Genomic DNA, 18,114 nt, shown 5'->3' on the forward strand with positions numbered 1-18,114 from the left:
AATGAGTTTTAAGGTGAGACTTAAATGCTTCTACTGATGTAGCATCTCGAACTGTTACCGGGAGGGCATTCCAGAGTACTGGAGCCCGAACGGAAAACGCTCTATAGCCCGCAGACTCTTTTTGGGGCTTTAGGAATCACTAATAAACCGGAGTCTTTTGAACACAGATTTCTTGCCGGGACATATGGTACAATACTATCGGCAAGATAGGATGGAGCTAGACCGTGTAGTATTTTATACGTAAGTAGTAAAACCTTAAAGTCACATCTTAAGTGCACAGGAAGCCAGTGCAGGTGAGCCAGTACAGGCGTAATATGATCAAACTTTCTTGTTCTTGTCAAAAGTCTAGCAGCAGCATTTTGTACCAACTGTAATCTTTTAATGCTTGACATGGGGAGACCCGAAAATAATACGTCACAGTAATCGAGACGAGACGTAACAAACGCATGGATAATGCTGTGTTGGATCCACTTTGGACTGGACTCTCGCGACTGTGTTGGATCCATTATGGATTGAACTTTCACAGTATCATGTTAGACCCGCTCGACATCCATTGCTTTCCTCCTCTCCAAGGTTCTCATAGTCATCATTGTCACCGACGTCCCACTGGGTCATTATTGTCACCGATGTCCCACTGGGTGTGAGTTTTCCTTGCCCTTATGTGGGGCCTACCGAGGATGTCGTAGTGGTTTGTGCAGCCCTTTGAGACACTAGTGATTTAGGGCTATATAAGTAAACATTGATTGATTGATTGATAATGATCTCGGCGTCATTAGTGGACAACATGGAGCGAATTTGAGCAATATTACGAAGATGAAAGAAGGCCGTTTTAGTAACGCTTTTAATGTGTGACTCAAAGGAGAGAGTTGGGTCGAAGATAATACCCAGATTCTTTACCGAGTCGCCTTGTTTAATTGTTTGGTTGTCAAATGTTAAAGTTGTATTATTAAATAGAGGTTGGTATCTAGCAGGACCGATAATCAGCATTTCCGTTTTTTTGGCGTTGAGTTGCAAAAAGTTAGTGGACATCCATATATATATATATATATATATATATATATATATATATATATATATATATATATATATATATATGTATGTCTTAATTGGATTATCCGGAGAATTGTGCTCAATACCGTGGTAGAGTGCAATATGCATGTGTGGGAAAAATCACAAGACTACTTCATCTCTACAGAACTGTTTCATGAGGGGTTCCCTCAATCGTCAGGCGATTTTAAAAAATTTTTTTTTTAAATCTCCTGAAGATTGAAGGAACCCCTCATGAAACAGTTCTGTTGAGATGAAGTAGTCCTGTGATTTTTCCCACACATACATATATATATTTTTTTGTTTTTGTTTTGTTTACATTTTAACTTTTAGTGTTGTGTGAAATTATGAATTAGTTATTTCAACTCGGGACGGCATGCTTGGTTGGTTGAGTGGCCATTCCAGCAACTTGAGGGTTCCTGGTTCGATCCCTGGCCTCTGCCATCTTACTCACGTCTCTTGTGTCCTTGAGCAAGACACTTCAGCCTTGTTCCTGATGGATCTTGGTTAGGGCCTTGCATTGCAGCTGGCGTGCCTCAGTGTGTGAATGTGTGTGCGAATGTGTGAATGTGGAAAAAGTGTCAAAGCCCTTTGAGTACCTTGAAGGTAGAAAAGCGCTATACAAGTGTAACCCATTTACCATAACTCTATGAGGTGTTATCAAATACACTACACGTGTTGTTCTTTTCACACTGCACACCATAAATATCACAAAACTGGTGTTTCATTTTAACGATTCATGGTGTTGTTACCATCACTTACACTAGTGTTCACCCTTTACACTTTTAAACGTGTTATTTGACACAATTTGGTGTGGACCTAAAAGGACCACACAAAAGTTTAGAAAATAAATCCCTAGGTGTTGATTCAACACTGTCAAAATTGCTGCAGTCATCTGTGACGTCACACCTGGATTACTGTCATTTTTGTATGCAGGCCTGGATCAGGGCTCTCTCCAGTGGCTGCAGCGCATGCAGAATGCTGCTGCTTGTCTTTTAAACAAAGCTAAGCAAAGGGAGCACATCACTCCTGAACTGGCCTCTCTTCATTGGCTCCCGGTTACTTTTATAGTTCATTTGAAAATGTTACCTTATTGTTTTTAAATGCTTGCACAAAGTTGCCCCGCCCTATTTTATGGAGCGGCTACAGCATGATTCTCCCAGCAGGACCCTGAGGTCTTCAGACCAGCTCCTCCTGGCTGTCCCTAAAACTAAGCTCAGAATCAGAGGAGTTAGAGCCTTTTCAGCGAAAGTGCCTACCTAGACTGTGGAACACCCTTACAATATCTACTAGATCCTCCCAGTCTCTGAGCCAATTTAAATCTAGGCTACAAAAATATTTTTATTGCCTGGTGTCAAATCCGGTTAGGCAGGATATCCTGGTCGTGTTATTTCTTGCTTTATACATTTTTGTGTATTTATTTATTTATTTATCCGTTGTGGTGAAGAAGGAGCTGAGCCGGAAGGCAAAGCTCTCAATTTACCGGTCGATCTACGTTCCCATCCTCACCTATGGTCATGAGCTTTGGGTCATGACCGAAAGGATAAGATCATGGGTACAAGCGGCCGAAATGAGTTTCCGCCGCCGTGTGGCGGGGCTCTCCCTTAGAGATAGGGTGAGAAGCTCTGCCATCCGGGAGGAACTCAAAGTAAAGCCGCTGCTCCTCCACATCGAGAGGAGCCAGATGAGGTGGTTTGGGCATCTGGTCAGGATGCCACCCGAACGCCTCCCGAGGGAGGTGTTTAGGGCACGTCCAACCGGTAGGAGGCCACGGGGAAGACCCAGGACACGTTGGGAAGACTATGTCTCCCGGCTGGCCTGGGAACGCCTCGGGATCCCCCGGGAAGAGCTGGACGAAGTGGCTGGGGAGAGGGAAGTCTGGGCTTCCCTGCTTAGGCTGCTGCCCCCGCGACCCGACCTCGGATAAGCGGAAGAAGATGGATGGATGGATGGATATTTATTTTTAATCACATTTTAGTTTTTTTAAGGTGATATATTCTGCACTTTTGTTGAGGTGTATTTTCTATTGTTCTCATCCTTTTGTCTTACAATGTAAATGTGACACTGTGGCACTATTTTTGTAAAATTCTGTACAGCACTTTGGCCATCCATCCATCTTCTTCCGCTTATCCGAGGTCGGGTCGCGGGGGCGGCAGCCTAAGCAGGGAAGGCCAGACTTTCCTCTCTCCAACCACTTCTTCTAGTTCTTCCCAGGCCAGCTGGGAGACGTAGTCTTCCAGCGTGTCCTGGGTCTTCCCCGTGGCCCCCTACCGGTTGGACGTGCCCTGAACACCTCATCGGCACTTTGGCCAACTGGTGTATTTTTTTAAATGTGCTATAAAAATCGATGAACTGAACTAACTAATCAGATGTACCCAAATTTGAGTCCGCCAGTGGTCGTCTAAAGTTGTAGTCAGTAAGTTCCTTCTTTTTCTTTTTGTGGGGCAGACTAGTTCGTACATGCACACGCATGCTAAAATCCTGTTGCCGTTTCTAATAAAACATAACGTATAGTTTTAACTTATGTCTGTCAGGAAAATCCATGTGGAAACACTAAAAACTACAACATGGCTGACAGGGTAAGACATTGTCAAAGGGGGCTTGGGCTGGAGGAGGGCTGTAACACGTAATTTAAGACCGCTCAAAAAACGGCGCATTCTAAAGACACAGTCAGAAATCATCTTGAAGATCGTCTGGAAAACAATCTGTCATTTTTTTTTTTTTTTAACCAAAAGCACAGACATTACATGTAATGCAGCCCACAAAGAAATGTTTTAAATGTAGACAATTTTTTTTAAAAAGTGGAACAGAAAAGTGGGAGAAACATACAGTGGGGCAAAAAAGTATTTAGTCTCCCACCGATTGCGCAAGTTCCTCTACTTAAAATGATGACAGAGGTCTGTAATTTTCATCATAGGTACACTTCAACTGTGAGAGACAGAATGTGAAAAAAAAATCTAGGAATTCACTTTGTAGGAATTTTAAAGAATTTATTTGTATTTAAGGTTGAAAATAAGTATTTGGTCAACCATTCAAAGCTCTCACTGACGGAAGGAGGTTTTGTCTCAAAATCTCACGATACATGGCCCCATTCATTCTTTCCTTTACACGGATCAATCGTCCTGTCCCCTTAGCAGAAAAACAGCCCCAAGGCATGATGTTTCCACCCCCATGCTTCACAGTAGGTATGGTGTTCTTGGGATGCAACTCAGTATTCTTCTTCCTCCAAACACGACAAGTTGAGTTTATACCAAAAAGTTCTATTTCGGTTTCATCTGACCACATGACATTCTCCCAATCCTCTGCTGTATCATCCATGTATCCATTTTGGTGTAAACTCAACTCGTCGTGTTTGGAGGAAGAAGAATACTGAGTTGCAGCCCAAGAACACCACACCTACTGTGAAGCATGGGGGTGGAAACATCATGCTTTGGGGCTGTTTTTCTGCTAAGGGGACAGGACGATTGATCCGTGTTAAGGAAAGAATGAATGGGGCCATGTATCGTGAGATTTTGAGCCAAACCCTCCTTCCATCAGTGAGAGCTTTGAATGGTTGACCAAATACTTATTTTCCACCATAATTTACAAATAAATTATTTAAAATTCCTACAATGGGAATTCCTGGATTTTTTTTTTCACATTCTGTCTCTCACAGTTGAAGTGTACCTATGATGAAAATTACAGACCTCTGTCATCATTTTAAGTGGAAGAACTTGCACAATCGGTGGCTGACTAAATACTTTTTTGCCCCACTGTACTCATGTTATAACATCAGTTAAACATAAATTTTGTATAATAGGGCACAATTGAAAGTGTTAAAGTGTCCATCTTTTCTTGTTTGTGTGACTTTTTCATCTAGACCCAGCAAAATCGGCGGCGACGAGCCTGACAGAAGAGACCTGCCGTCTCAGAAGCTTTTGCACATTGACTTGACACAGGATTTTGACTCCATCCAGTCACCCCCCTGCGGTGTGGCTACCAAGAAACCCCTCGCTCTTTCAAAACTTTGTCCAAGTTGATAAATGAGTGAGCCAGCTGCAAGGGAAAGGGCGGGGACATGTACCAGAACCCCAACAGGTACATACAGAACTGATCTGGGAAGACTGTATTTCATAGATATGTGTGTGACCTGCTTGTGTGCCTGTGTTAACACAGAATGTCCTGGTTCAGTGGTTTCCTAGTCGCCAGAGTGGATGACCGTAAGACTGCGTGGGGGGAACGCAATGGCAAGAAGTCCAAACGGAGGGGAGGCTCATCTTTGTGCAACCCACGTTACATGAGCTGCCTGCGGGACCCAGATGCCATGGACCCCCCATCTGGAGCCCCCCTCCACCAGCACCACCGTGGAGTCGTGGCAGGGGCCATGGGAGGTGGGAGTAACTTTGGTGCCCGATGCGGCTGGCAGGAGGACCACTACGGCAAAAGATCCGGGCCTCACAGGGAAGGGGTGGGGCTGAAATCAGTGGACTTGGACTTTGAGGACGGGGAGTTGAAGGGCAGAAAAGGTGGGTGTAACGGTGGAAATGGCGACATGGGCGAAAACAGCACCAACGGTGGCGGGGTGGTGACCGCTGCGGATTGCTGGCTCAGGGTGGTGCGGGTATTCCAATCGAAAAAGTTCCAGTCCCGCAAGCTGGAGCGCCTATACCAGCGATACTTTTTCAGGCTCAACCAGAGCTCCTTGACCATGCTGATGGGGGTACTTGTGATTGTGTGCGGCATCATGTTGACCTTCCACTGTGTCCACGCCCCCCCTCACGTGGCCTATTCATCTGCATTATCGGTGGCAATGGCGCTCTTCATGGCTCTTATGGTAGTCTGCAACCGCAACGGCTTCCATCAGGACTACATGTGGATGGTCAGCTACCTGGTCATCGGTGTTTTGCTGTCAGTCCAAGTGTTCGGGGTGCTCATGGTGGCTCCTCGGAGCGCTTCGGAGGGCATCTGGTGGTCCGTGTTTTTCATATACATCATCTACACCCTCCTGCCCGTAAGGATGAGGGCGGCCGTGTTAAGCGGAGCAGTGCTGTCCATCATACACGTGGTCACCACCTGGCAGATCAACCAGGAGGACGAGTTCCTTTGGAAACAGGTAAGAGAAGCTTAACCACTGGCTGCTTACTCTGCACACTTTGCTCAGCAAGGTTAACTTGAACTGACAGAAATAGTAAACAGATTGGAAAGTACAATATCAGTTCCGTATTTGGAAAGCCTTTCAGGTATTTTGCCTTGGGTATAGATGTTTAATGAGTTCTTATATAGTCCTGATTTAGTCAAATCCAGGAGTACATTTTGAAGTGATACCTCAGAGCAGACTGGAGTGAAAAAAAGTTGGGATTGCGGAAAATTGTTTGTTAAAGATATATTATCTTGAATCATTTGAGGCTAAATGTGGTGCACTATTTAGCTGCAACCAGCAGAGGCACTGTTGAAGCAGTCTCAAGTCATTTGTAGCCTAAAGGAGAACATGATGTGTCATACAGTATTTGGGACGTTGACCTCTAGAGATGCACGGTTTGCGGTCTCATCCGCGGATAAACCGCGGGTCAGGCGGTTGACATGACGAAAAAATAGATTTTAATTAGATACGGGCGGGTGGCGGTTGAACCATCCCGGAAATATTTGATATGGATGGTTCTGTGATCGGTATCCTTTGCCATTCAAAGTGCCATTTAAGACCCGTGTCACAAAGCGAAGAAGACAATAAGAGACGCTATTATTCTCCTGAATGACTGTGGTAGTCACCCAGATAATGAGTATTAGGGCGTGCTATGAAGCCATTGGCTTTGTCGCCTACTACAACATGTACGATCTGCTTGTCAGTCTAGCATCATGTTGTGTGTGGCTTCCGCAGCAACACGCACACAACTGCAAGGCATACTGGGTGACACAGAGTACACTAATGGTTGTGATATAAACAATTTTAACACTCTTAGTAATATGTGCCACGCTGTGAAGTCACAGCAATTAAGAACGACAAACACATTTCGGGAGAACATCCTCACAGTAACACAACATAAACGCAACACAAGAAATACCCATAATCCTTAGTATTCATGACAATTCCTGACTATTTTATACACCCCGCTAGCAGCAAACCCCCCATCCCCCCCACGCCCCCCGTGCGTCGGTAAGGTGGGCGGGGTTAGGAGCGCGGGGGTGTAAAATATATTCAGGATTTGCCACGGATACAAAGGATTATGGGTATTTGTCGTGTTGCGTTTATGTTGTGTTACTGTGAGGATGTTCTCCCGAAATGTGTTTGTTAATCTTGTTGGGTGTGGCTTCACAGCGTGGCGCATATTAGTAAGTGTTAAAGTTGTTTATATCACAACCATCAGTGTACTCTGTATAACCCGGTACTTTAGAGATATGAATACATCGTTTGGCGAGCCTCTGGATCGATCCATATGTACTATGGTTTGCTCGATGTCTGTCTTTGAAAGTCACGAATCGGTTGATTGTAGATATGTTACAAAATATGGCCACTGTAATCTTGCGAGACTTCTATGATGACGTAATACCAGCGCTGTTGCTTGTGTCTGACATCAACAGAGCAACATGGCAGACAGTAATTCTGATTGACATACCGAAACAACCAAGGACAGACCAAACCATAAATTGTGCCTACAACTAGCCCAGTGGTTCTCAAATGGGGGCACGCGTAGCCCTGGGGGTACTTGAAAGTATGCCAAGGGGTACGTGAGATTTTTTTTTAAATACTCTAAAAAAAACTACAATTCAAAAATCCTTTATAAATATATTTATTGAGTAATACTTCAAGAAAATATGAATGTAAGTTCATAAACTGTGAAAAGAAATGCAACAATGCAATATTCAGTGATGACAGCTAGATTTTTTTGTGGACATGTTCCATAAATATTGATGTTAAAGATTTCTTTTTTTGTGAAGAAATGTTTAGAATGAAGTTGATGAATCCAGATGGATCTCTATTACAATCCCCAAAGAGGGCACTTTAAGTTGATGATTACTTCTATGTGTAGAAATCTTTATTTATTATTGAATCACTTGTTTATTATTCAACAAGTTTTTAATTATCCATCCATCCATCCATCCATTTCCTACCGCTTATTCCCTTTCGGGGTCGCGGGGGGCGCTGGCGCCTATCTCAGCTACAATCGGGCGGAAGGCGGGGTACACCCTGGACAAGTCGCCACCTCATCGCAGGGCCAACACAGATAGACAGACAACATTCACACTCACATTCACACACTAGGGCCAATTTAGTGTTGCCAATCAACCTATCCCCAGGTGCATGTCTTTGGAAGTGGGAGGAAGCCGGAGTACCCGGAGGGAACCCACGCATTCACGGGGAGAACATGCAAACTCCACACAGAAAGATCCCGAGCCTGGATTTGAACCCAGGACTGCAGGACCTTCGTATTGTGAGGCAGACGCACTAACCCCTCTGCCACCGTGAAGCCCCCTTTTTAATTATTTTTATATATTTTTTTCCAAATAGTTCAAGAAAGACCACTACAAATGAGCAATATTTTACACCATTATACAATTTAATAAATCAGAAACTGATGACATAGTGCTGTATTTTACTTCTTTATCGCTTTTTTTTCAACCAAAAATGCTTTGCTCTGATTAGGGGGTACTTGAATTAAAAAAATGTTCACAGGGGGTACATCACTGAATAAAGGTTGAGAACCACTGGTCTAGCCAACCACGGGAGGCACCGCACAGTGTAAACCAATCAGAAGCAACCTAAAGCGGGTCTTTGCGTCTTTTTTTTCTCTCACACACACCTCAGCGCAGTGTTGTCAACTTGGTGACTTTCTCGCTAAATATAATATGTTTCCAAGTCCTCTTAGTGACTTTCTCTATCAAAAGCGACTGTTGACAAATCTAGAAACTGTTTTGAATGTGTGGAGACATGAAAGTGCGTATCACTCTAAGTTCCTCAGCGTACAAACGGTGCTGTTGAGAGCTTTTCCTCTCAGGCGGTCCATTTTTTACAGAGTGTCTGTTCTTTTGGTGCGTTCCATTTGTATTGGTAAGTCTGAATTTCTGAGTTCCGAGTTGAAATTTCAACTGGAAGGGCACCGAGTTTGTTTCAAAGATGGCTGCTCTGGATGTAAACAATGATATGTGCTTCTGTAATCATGTAAAAATAGTTTTTTGTTGTAGTAAATCAGCTATACACAATGTATTGCTGTACATATTGTAAGCCATGCATTGAGATTTTTATCGGATCACTATTTCAGGTAGAGATGAACACCCCCAATAATAATATAAAATATAGATTGACTGATATAATGCCCATCCCTATGGATAATGTTCTCTTTTATATTTTATATCAATGATTTGTGTTACGGGCTTCACGGTGGCAGAGGGGTTAGTGCGTCTGCCTCACAATACGAAGGTCCTGCAGTCCTGGGTTCAAATCCAGGCTCGAGATCTTTCTGTGTGGAGTTTGCATGTTCTCCCCGTGAATTCGTGGGTTCCCTCCAGGTACTCCGGCTTCCTCCCACTTCCAAAGACATGCACCTGGGGATAGGTTGATTGGCAACACTAAATTGGCCCTAGTGTGTGAATGTGAGTGTGAATGTTGTCTGTCTATCTGTGTTGGCCCTGCGATGAGGTAGCGACTTGTCCAGGGTGTACCCCGCCTTCCGCCCGATTGTAGCTGTGATAAGCACCAGCGCCCCCCGTGGCCCCGAAAGGGAATAAGCGGTAGAAAATGGATGGATGGATGGATTTGTGTTACTTTTTAAATGATCAGGCAACGCTGCAACTTTGTTAATAATGTAACTATCAGATTATAACCATTTTTTTGTTTCAAGAATAACATCATTTATAATAAATCATTAGTTTGTTACAGACTCCTGACCTGAAGTGTCAGACTTTTTTCAACACTTTCAGAAGTGACAAGCAGCTAAAAACTATCTGGCTTTTTGACTACTATGTGCTCTACCGTGTTCACCAGACAGTCACTAAAATCTGTCAGTTTGATGTCAGGAGTGTGGAGCACAGTGTGTTTCTGTGTGTCTGTCTGCTTGTCTTTGTGTGTTTTGCCTTTACAACAACTGTTGAGCACATCTAGAATGGAAGTAGAACAATATAATTGTGTGCCCTTTAAACCATAAGAATGTACTATATAGTACTTGCTAAGTACAGTCACAAGGATTTTCCAGGAAGTCACATATATGATGAGTAAATTAAATGATGTAAGAAACAGGGCACATTTTGTCTCAGTGTTTTTTTTTTTGATGGCAACAGTGAATCAGTATGCCTTATTTTGAGGAGTGCCATTTGATGAACTAAACAAATTAGATTTTTACAGTCGCATTTGTGAAACATTTTAATAGAATAGAAAGTACTTTATTGATCCCTGGGGGAAATTCTGTGCCACAGTTCACTCACAATAAACAATAATAATAATAAATAATATATGACATATATCATATACATAATATATAATATATGAATAATATGAATATATTCTACATATATTCTACATATATTCTACATATATTCTACATTTAAGTGCAGTCAAGGAACAAATGCATTATACAGTTGCGATCTAAATTATTCAACCCCCACACAATTTTGGTGTTTTAGCAAGTTGGACATTTATTCCGTATTTTGTTTATAGTCATATCAAATAAAGATGCATTAAATAGACGAATGCAACTTGAATTACAACATTATATTTTGTAACATACCAAAGTGTCATTTCTCTTAATATCTCATTGACAAAATTATTCAACCCCTTGAAGATCATAACTCTTAAGAACAGAATTTGAATAAGGTCTTTTCAATCAGGTGTTGAAAACACCTGTAGATGTGATTAGACCCATAACGAGCAACAATTAAACTGATTGAAATAGACTGTGACGCTCAGCTTCTTGTAGATGGTCAATGGTGTATTTGCAACATGGTGAAGTCCAGGGAGTGGTCAAAGAAGTCAAGAGAGGAGGTAATTTCTCTTCATAAAAAAGGATATGGATATAAGAAAATAGCAAAGACATTACACATTCCAAGAGACACAGTTGGGAGCATAATTCGAAAGTTTAAAGCTAAAGGCACAGTGGAAACACCACCTGGGCGTGGTAGAAAGAGGATGCTGTCCGGTATTTGAAGCGTACAGTGGTGAAAAACCCCCGGGTAACAGCTGTGGAACTACAACAGGACATTGCAGAGGGGGGAACGCAGGTGTCGTCCCAGACAATAAGGCGCGCACTACGAGATGAAGGCTTCCATGCCAGAACTCCCAGGCGCACCCCACTTCTGACTACCAGGCACAAGAAAAATACACTCCAGTATGCCAAAAATCATCTGGACAAACCCCAAAGGTTTTGGGAAACTGTTCTATGGAGTAATGAGACAAAAGTGGAACTCTTTGGGCCTATGAATCAACGTTATGTCTGGAGGAGAAAAATTGAAGCTTTCAAAGAGAAGAACACCTTGCCTACTGTTAAGCATGGTGGGGGGTCAATCATGCTCTCGGGCTGTTTCTCTGCCTCAGGTACCGGGAATCTCCAGCGCGTTCAAAACATTATAAATTCTATTTCCTAGCAGGATATAGTAGTTGCAAATGTCATGAAGTCAGCGACGAAGCTGAGGCTTGGGAGACGTTGGACCTTCCAACAGGACAATGATCCCAAGCATACCTCCAAATCAACATCAGAGTGCTTGCAGAAGAAGGGCTGGAAGACTCTGGAGTGGCCTTCACAGTCCCCAGACCTAAATCCTATAGAAAACCTGTGGTGGGACTTGAAGAAGGCAGTTGCAGCATGCAAGCCCAAGAATATGAATGAACTGGAGGCCTTTGCCCAAGAGGAATGGGCTAAAATACTTGTAGATGTTTGCAAGAAGCTTGTGTCCTGTTATGTGTCACATTTGAAGGATGTAATTACTGCCAAAGGGTGTTCTACTAAGTACTAAAGATGCATGTAACTTGGGGGTTGAATCATTTTGTCAATGAGATATTAAGAAAAATGTCCTTTTTTGGTATTTTGTAAAATACAGTGTTACAATTTACGTTGCATTTGTATATTTGACACATCTTTATTTGATATGACTGTAAACAAAATACGGAATAAATGTCCAACTTGCTAAAACACCAAAATTGTGTGGGGGTTGAATAATTTTGATCACAACTGTACAGTCTGATGGCTGTCGGTATGAAGGACCTCCTGTGTCGTTCGGTGTTACATTTTCGTAGTCTGAGCCTTCCACTGAACGTGATCATTCTCTCCGTAAGGTCCGAGTGTAGTGGGTGGGAGGTGTTGTCCATAATGGCTAGGAGTGTTGCTAGACTTCTCCTCTCTGACACCACCGGCAGATAGTCTAGCTCCACTCCCACCACTCTCTACCAGCTTGTCCAGTCTGTATAATTGACTTTATATGCTTGTTTTTGTTTCATTGTATCAATCAATCAATCAATCAATCAATCAATGTTTATTTATATAGCCCCAAATCACAAATGTCTCAAAGGACTTCACAAATCATTACGACTACAACATCCTCGGAAGAACCGAAAAAAGGGCAAGGAAAACTCACACCCAGTATCTATAAAAACATATCCAATTGTATAAACAATTTGAAAAGTATACGAAAATACTGTATAAAATGTCACAAAATGCCACAATTTTAGACAACCATTTTGAGTATATTGCTCCGAACATTACGTCACTGGAGTAACACTTCCGTACCCTGACCATATTATCAGATCAGTCGTACTGGAAATATGCAAACATTTGAAAGAGATTTGCTGTTTTATCAATCCCAATCCGTATGTAAGTCAGGAACACATGTGCTTGGCTTATTTTATGCATTAAGAATCATAAATAAATAGCATACAACTGAGTCGAAAGTTTGAGGGTCCCTTGTTGCGCTCATTATACCCTCTAAAAACATCCAGAAACCGCCAATAATACTCCATTTACATGAAATGACTTGAAAATTAACCAAATATGATGGTATTGTGGTTTTGATTGCCAATGCAGACATACTATTTTAGCGGCGCACTGATAGCAATGAGTTAAGGCTAGCTTACGCTGCTATTGTTGGCACACTAAGCTGGCGGCTGCTTTTGTTTGTCTCAAACTTGCTAAAAGTAAATTCTAGATTATAATACATATGTCTCTCACCTAGTAGCAGTAGACAAACATGGCCATGGACAGACAGGCTGGTTGACTTTCCGAGGTGGTGAGAAAGACGCATTTTGGTGCAACTTTTTATTGTTTAACTCTTCGTGAGGATTGTGATTCAAATTTCATCCAAATGGAGTTATGTGACTGTCCCGTCGGTTGACATCCCAGCGAGAGTGGAAATATTACAGTAACTTTGTTTCATTATGGTTTAATATAGTTAGTTTATATGTTTAGCGGCTAGCAATTTTGCGAATGCTGCAATAAAGCTGCATCCGGGTTGCAATCGGCGTTCTAAAACTTTTTGCTCATCCTCTTTGTGTTCGGGCTCAAAAAAAAAAAGTACTGAATTAGGACTGGGCGACATATTGATATACATGATATATCGCGGGTTTGTCTCTGTGCGATATAGAAAATGACTATATCGTGATATTTGACTTTACGTTCTCACGCGGTTGCTTTTAGCTGCTGGCATTACACTGCAGGTTCTTCTCGCTTTTTCCTGTCTCTCCTTCTCACAGACAAGCGCACCTGCCTACACACGTCACATACTGTCACGTCATACGTCACATACGTATACACCCTCGTGGAGCAGAGAGGTAGAAGCATGGGTAACGTTAGCTGTGATGCTAGAGGAGCCGTGCGAGTGGTGATACGAGAGAAAGATATATGTCGAACAGACAACCGTAATTTGTCAATTTTGGCCCAAAAACGTTGCTACAAAAAGTAGCATTACTGCTAATATGTAGCATCATTTGAAAAGTCACCTGCTAGAGAATAAAGGGTGATTGAAACTCCGCATGTCAACATCTCCGTTCGGTGCCACACGCCCACACCATCAAAATGCCGAGGCAAACATTTTCAGATCAACACCGTATGAAAAAAATACTCAACAACAGAATTTAATAACGTCCGTTGTAACATACCACTTAGCGAAGGACGAACACTATTAGATTTCCTATTATGCAGCTCATTTTTATTTGACACTTAAAATGTCTCTGACAATATTGCACTTTTTATTTTGGAAATGACTTGAACGTTTATGCCACTGCTTAATAACTGTTAAATAAATACAGTTACGGTAAAATGACTTAGTTGTGATTTCCTTCTCTGCATGAAAGTTTAAAATGAGCATATATTAATGCAGTATGAACAAGAATGTTTTAATGTAGACACATAGAATCATCATACTGCTGTGATTATATGTATTAAGTCAGGGGTAGGGAACCTATGGCTCTCGAGCCAAATGTGGCTCTTTTGATGACTGCATCTGGCTCTCAGATAAATCTTAGCTGACATTGCTTAACATGATAAGTAATAAATAATTCCGTTGGTAATCACAGTTTTGATTGATTGATTGAAACTTTTATTAAGTAAAGTAAGTAAGAACTACTACTCAGCGGCCTAGTGAGATCGGTAGGTTGTGAGTTCAAACCCCGGCTGAGTCATACCAAAGACTATAAAAATGGGACACATTACCTCCCTGCTTGTCACTCCGCATCAAGGGTTGGAATTGGGGGTTAAATCACCAAAAATGATTCCCGGGCGCGGCACCGCTGCTGCCCACTGCTCCTCTCCCCTCCCAGGGAGTCAACAAGGGGATGAGTCAAATCCAAAAGGACTAATTTCACCACACCTAGTGTGTGTGTGACAATCATTGGTACTTTAACTTAACTTTAACTTTAACCTAAAAAGCCTTGCTGTGGTTGGTAGACAACTGTCGAGACATCAGACTCCACATGTACGTCAGGCTCCTTCTTATGTTGTCATTTTGCTGCTGCTTTTAAGATTTTGAGCTGGATTTATTAGACAAAAATATTGCAATTTTTACCAGGGTTTCGCTTACATCTACTAGTTTGTGGCCCACCGCCACGGCAAAATAAAAGCCACCACACCGTAAAAAATTGAGATTTTTTTACATGAAAACAAATTAAATATATTGTATGAATGGATATACTGTTTGTTGTCTATTATTTTGGTACTATTGATTATAATTAGTACAGATGTCCGATAATATCAGCTTGCCGATATTATCGGCCGATAAATGCTTTAAAATGTAATATTGGAAATTATCGGTATCTGTTTCAAAAAGGAAAATGTATGACTGTTTAAAACGCCGCTGTGTACACGGACGTAGGGAGAAGTGCAGAGCGCCAATAAACCTTAAAGGCACTAATTTTGCTGCCTAAACGGGACGGCGTGGGACAGTGGAAGAGTGGCCGTGCGCAACCCGAGGGTCCCTGGTTCAATCCCCGCCTAGTACCAACCTCGTCACGCCCGTTGTGTCCTGAGCAAGACACTTCACCCTTGCTCCTGATGGGTGCTGGTTAGTGCCTTGCATGGCAGCTCCCTCCATCAGTGTGTGAATGTGTGTGTGAATGGGTAAATGTGGAAGTAGTGTCAAAGGGCTTTGATTACCTTGAAGGTAGAAACGCGCTATACAAGTACAACTCATTTATTTATTTATTATTAGTAGATTGTACAGTACAGTACATATTCCGTACAATTGACCACTAAATGGTAACACCCGAATACGTTTTTCAACTTGTTTAAGTTGGGGTCCACGTAAATCAATTCTTGGTGCGTGTTAAAAACAACGTTGAAAATATAAAACATTCTCTTGCATTTTGATCTATCCATCCGTTTTCTACCCCATCAGTTCAAGAAGTCGCATTAAGAAGTATTTTATTTATTATTGGTTAGCTTCAGAATAACAATGTTATTACAAAGAATAAGAGACATATTATACTCTAAAACTGTTGGTCTTACTTAAAAATGCACGCATTTAGTTATATTCAGTGTTAAAAAATATTATATGGCTCTCACAGAAATACATTTTAAAATATTTGGCTTTCATGGCTCTCTCAGCCTAAAAGGTTCCCGGCCCCTGTATTAAATGTTAATTCAAGGCCAAGGCAAAATATTGAGATATATATCGTGTATCGCGATATGGCCTAAAAATATCGAGATATTAAAAAAAGGCCATATCACCCAGCCCTATACTGAATCATCAGTCTTTGATGGGAAAGGGATCTTTGGTTTGTAGTGCGACTTCACGCGATCAAGTGACTGGCTTCCTCATCCATCCATCCGTTTTCTACCGCTTCTCCCTTTCAGGGTGGCGGGGGGCGCTGGAGCCTATCTCAGCTGCATTCGGGCGTCATTATCTCTCAAAATGGCTCAGGAATCTCCGTGAGATGGATGCTATTTTGATCATATCTATTTATCTGCAAACTTAGGAGGTCTTTTGATGTCATAAATCAGAAGTATATGATAATAACTTCAATTTAGAGGCAACCTTTTCTTTCCACTCTACCGGTACTTTAAGATGTGTATCATATTTACAAGGAGCTAATATGGCGTGAGCAGACATGGTTTTTGTCACCACTTCACATCTGCCCACCGACATGTTGTGCGGCTGTGTGGCTCTTGTCGTACAGTTGTGTTGATTGTGCGTCATGCCAAGGACCTGAGGGCTCGCTGAAGGTGAGCCTCGGCTGGATGGCTCTGTGCTTGTCAGTGTGCGCGCTGTGTGACTGTGGGACAGTGGCGTGATATAACGCAGGATCACTCTGCCCTCTGTGCTGACACACAAGAGCCGCTTTGTGCTTTGTGGCCAAGGCGGCGAGGCTAAGGGGGGGGGGGGGCACAATATGGTGGGTAATCACGTTCTGATCTGCCCTTCTATTGGAAAAAGGGCAGTTCAAATGACTCCTATCCTGGGTAACTTTGTTGCATCCATTAAATGAAGGGAAGTCTTTCTTATGGTGGGTGTTGAGGGTACCTCTGTAGTCTTTACCATCAAGCACACGATATACCATAGTGCAATCCATCATCCACTCCAACAATGTTTGCCTTATTTAAGAGGATGAATGGTGTGAGATAAAACTGTGGCCCAGTGATGCTGTCTGTATTCCTAAGGCCGCCTGTGCACCACAAAGCACAGTTTTACAGTGTCATTAATCACAGCTTCTCACTTGTGGGCAAGTATTTCCTCTTTCTCCGATAACTCATTAACCCTTCTGGGTTTCTGTTGGTGTTGATGGGTGTGGATAAAGTGTGGATCCTCATTTCCGCTTGTTACAGATAAAACAAGTGCTTTTCAGTGAGATAGAAAGGTTGTTTTAATGACCGGTTCTGTTGCTACGTTAAGTTAGTTCACATAATCAAAAGGCAAAAAAGTCATAGCATAAAGAGGTGTTATGAGAAATTTGATCTTTTCTGACTTTCTAATGTTGATACTCATGGGCAGGGGCGCTCACACTTTTTCTGCAGGTGAGCTACTTTTCAATTGACCAAGTCGAGGAGATCTACCTCATTCCTATTTATAATTTATATTTATTTATTTATGAAAGAGACATTTTTGTTAACAAGTTAGATTAGATTAGATTAGATTAGATTAGATAGTACTTTATTTATTCTGTCAAGAGAGTTCCTTCAGGAAAATTAAAATTTTCAGCACAATCCCATTCAAGTTTAGACAAACATTACAGGGAGACAGAACAGGATCGCTGACGGGTCTGCCGGCTTCCAGCGCCCCTTACAAAAAAAAGATGAGATAAAGGTAAACAAAGAGGGGGGTGGGGGGTGGGGTGATGGAAGGAAAAAAAAAAAAAAAAAAAAAAAAAAAAGTTAATGGTGTTTAATGATAATACAAGCATGTTTAACACACATAGATTCCTTTCTTTCATGAAGACAAGAATATAAGTTGGTGTATTTGATTCTGATGACTTGCATTGATTGGAATTAGACAGTGGTGCTGATAACGTCCGCATTTTCAAATGGAGGAAAAAAAAAGTCCTCCTTTCTGGCCAATACCACATGAAAGTGGTTGGATTTGGCATCTCATTTGTCCAACTTGCATACTCGTTTTTAAACACTTTGTTATGAGAGTAGCATATGTGTATGTGGCCCTTTAATGTCTGGCAGCAGGTGAGTGACG

The 18,114-nt window shown here is 42.0% G+C and overlaps 1 protein-coding gene across 2 annotated transcripts in view; it reads left to right on the plus strand.

Annotated features, from left to right (window-relative positions):
- The window catches only part of LOC133555104 (adenylate cyclase type 6-like), a 172,398-nt gene that overhangs the window by 58,768 nt on the left and 95,516 nt on the right, over window positions 1-18,114 (plus strand). For both annotated transcript variants that reach the window (XM_061904589.1, XM_061904590.1), the window contains exons 2-3: window positions 4,907-5,124; window positions 5,203-6,139. In XM_061904589.1, the coding sequence (XP_061760573.1) occupies window positions 5,105-5,124; window positions 5,203-6,139 (957 nt within the window). In that variant the 5' untranslated portion in view covers window positions 4,907-5,104. The remainder of the gene's footprint in view (window positions 1-4,906; window positions 5,125-5,202; window positions 6,140-18,114) is intronic.

Source organism: Nerophis ophidion, linkage group LG06 (assembly GCF_033978795.1).
Source record: "Nerophis ophidion isolate RoL-2023_Sa linkage group LG06, RoL_Noph_v1.0, whole genome shotgun sequence".
Taxonomy (NCBI): domain Eukaryota; kingdom Metazoa; phylum Chordata; class Actinopteri; order Syngnathiformes; family Syngnathidae; genus Nerophis; species Nerophis ophidion.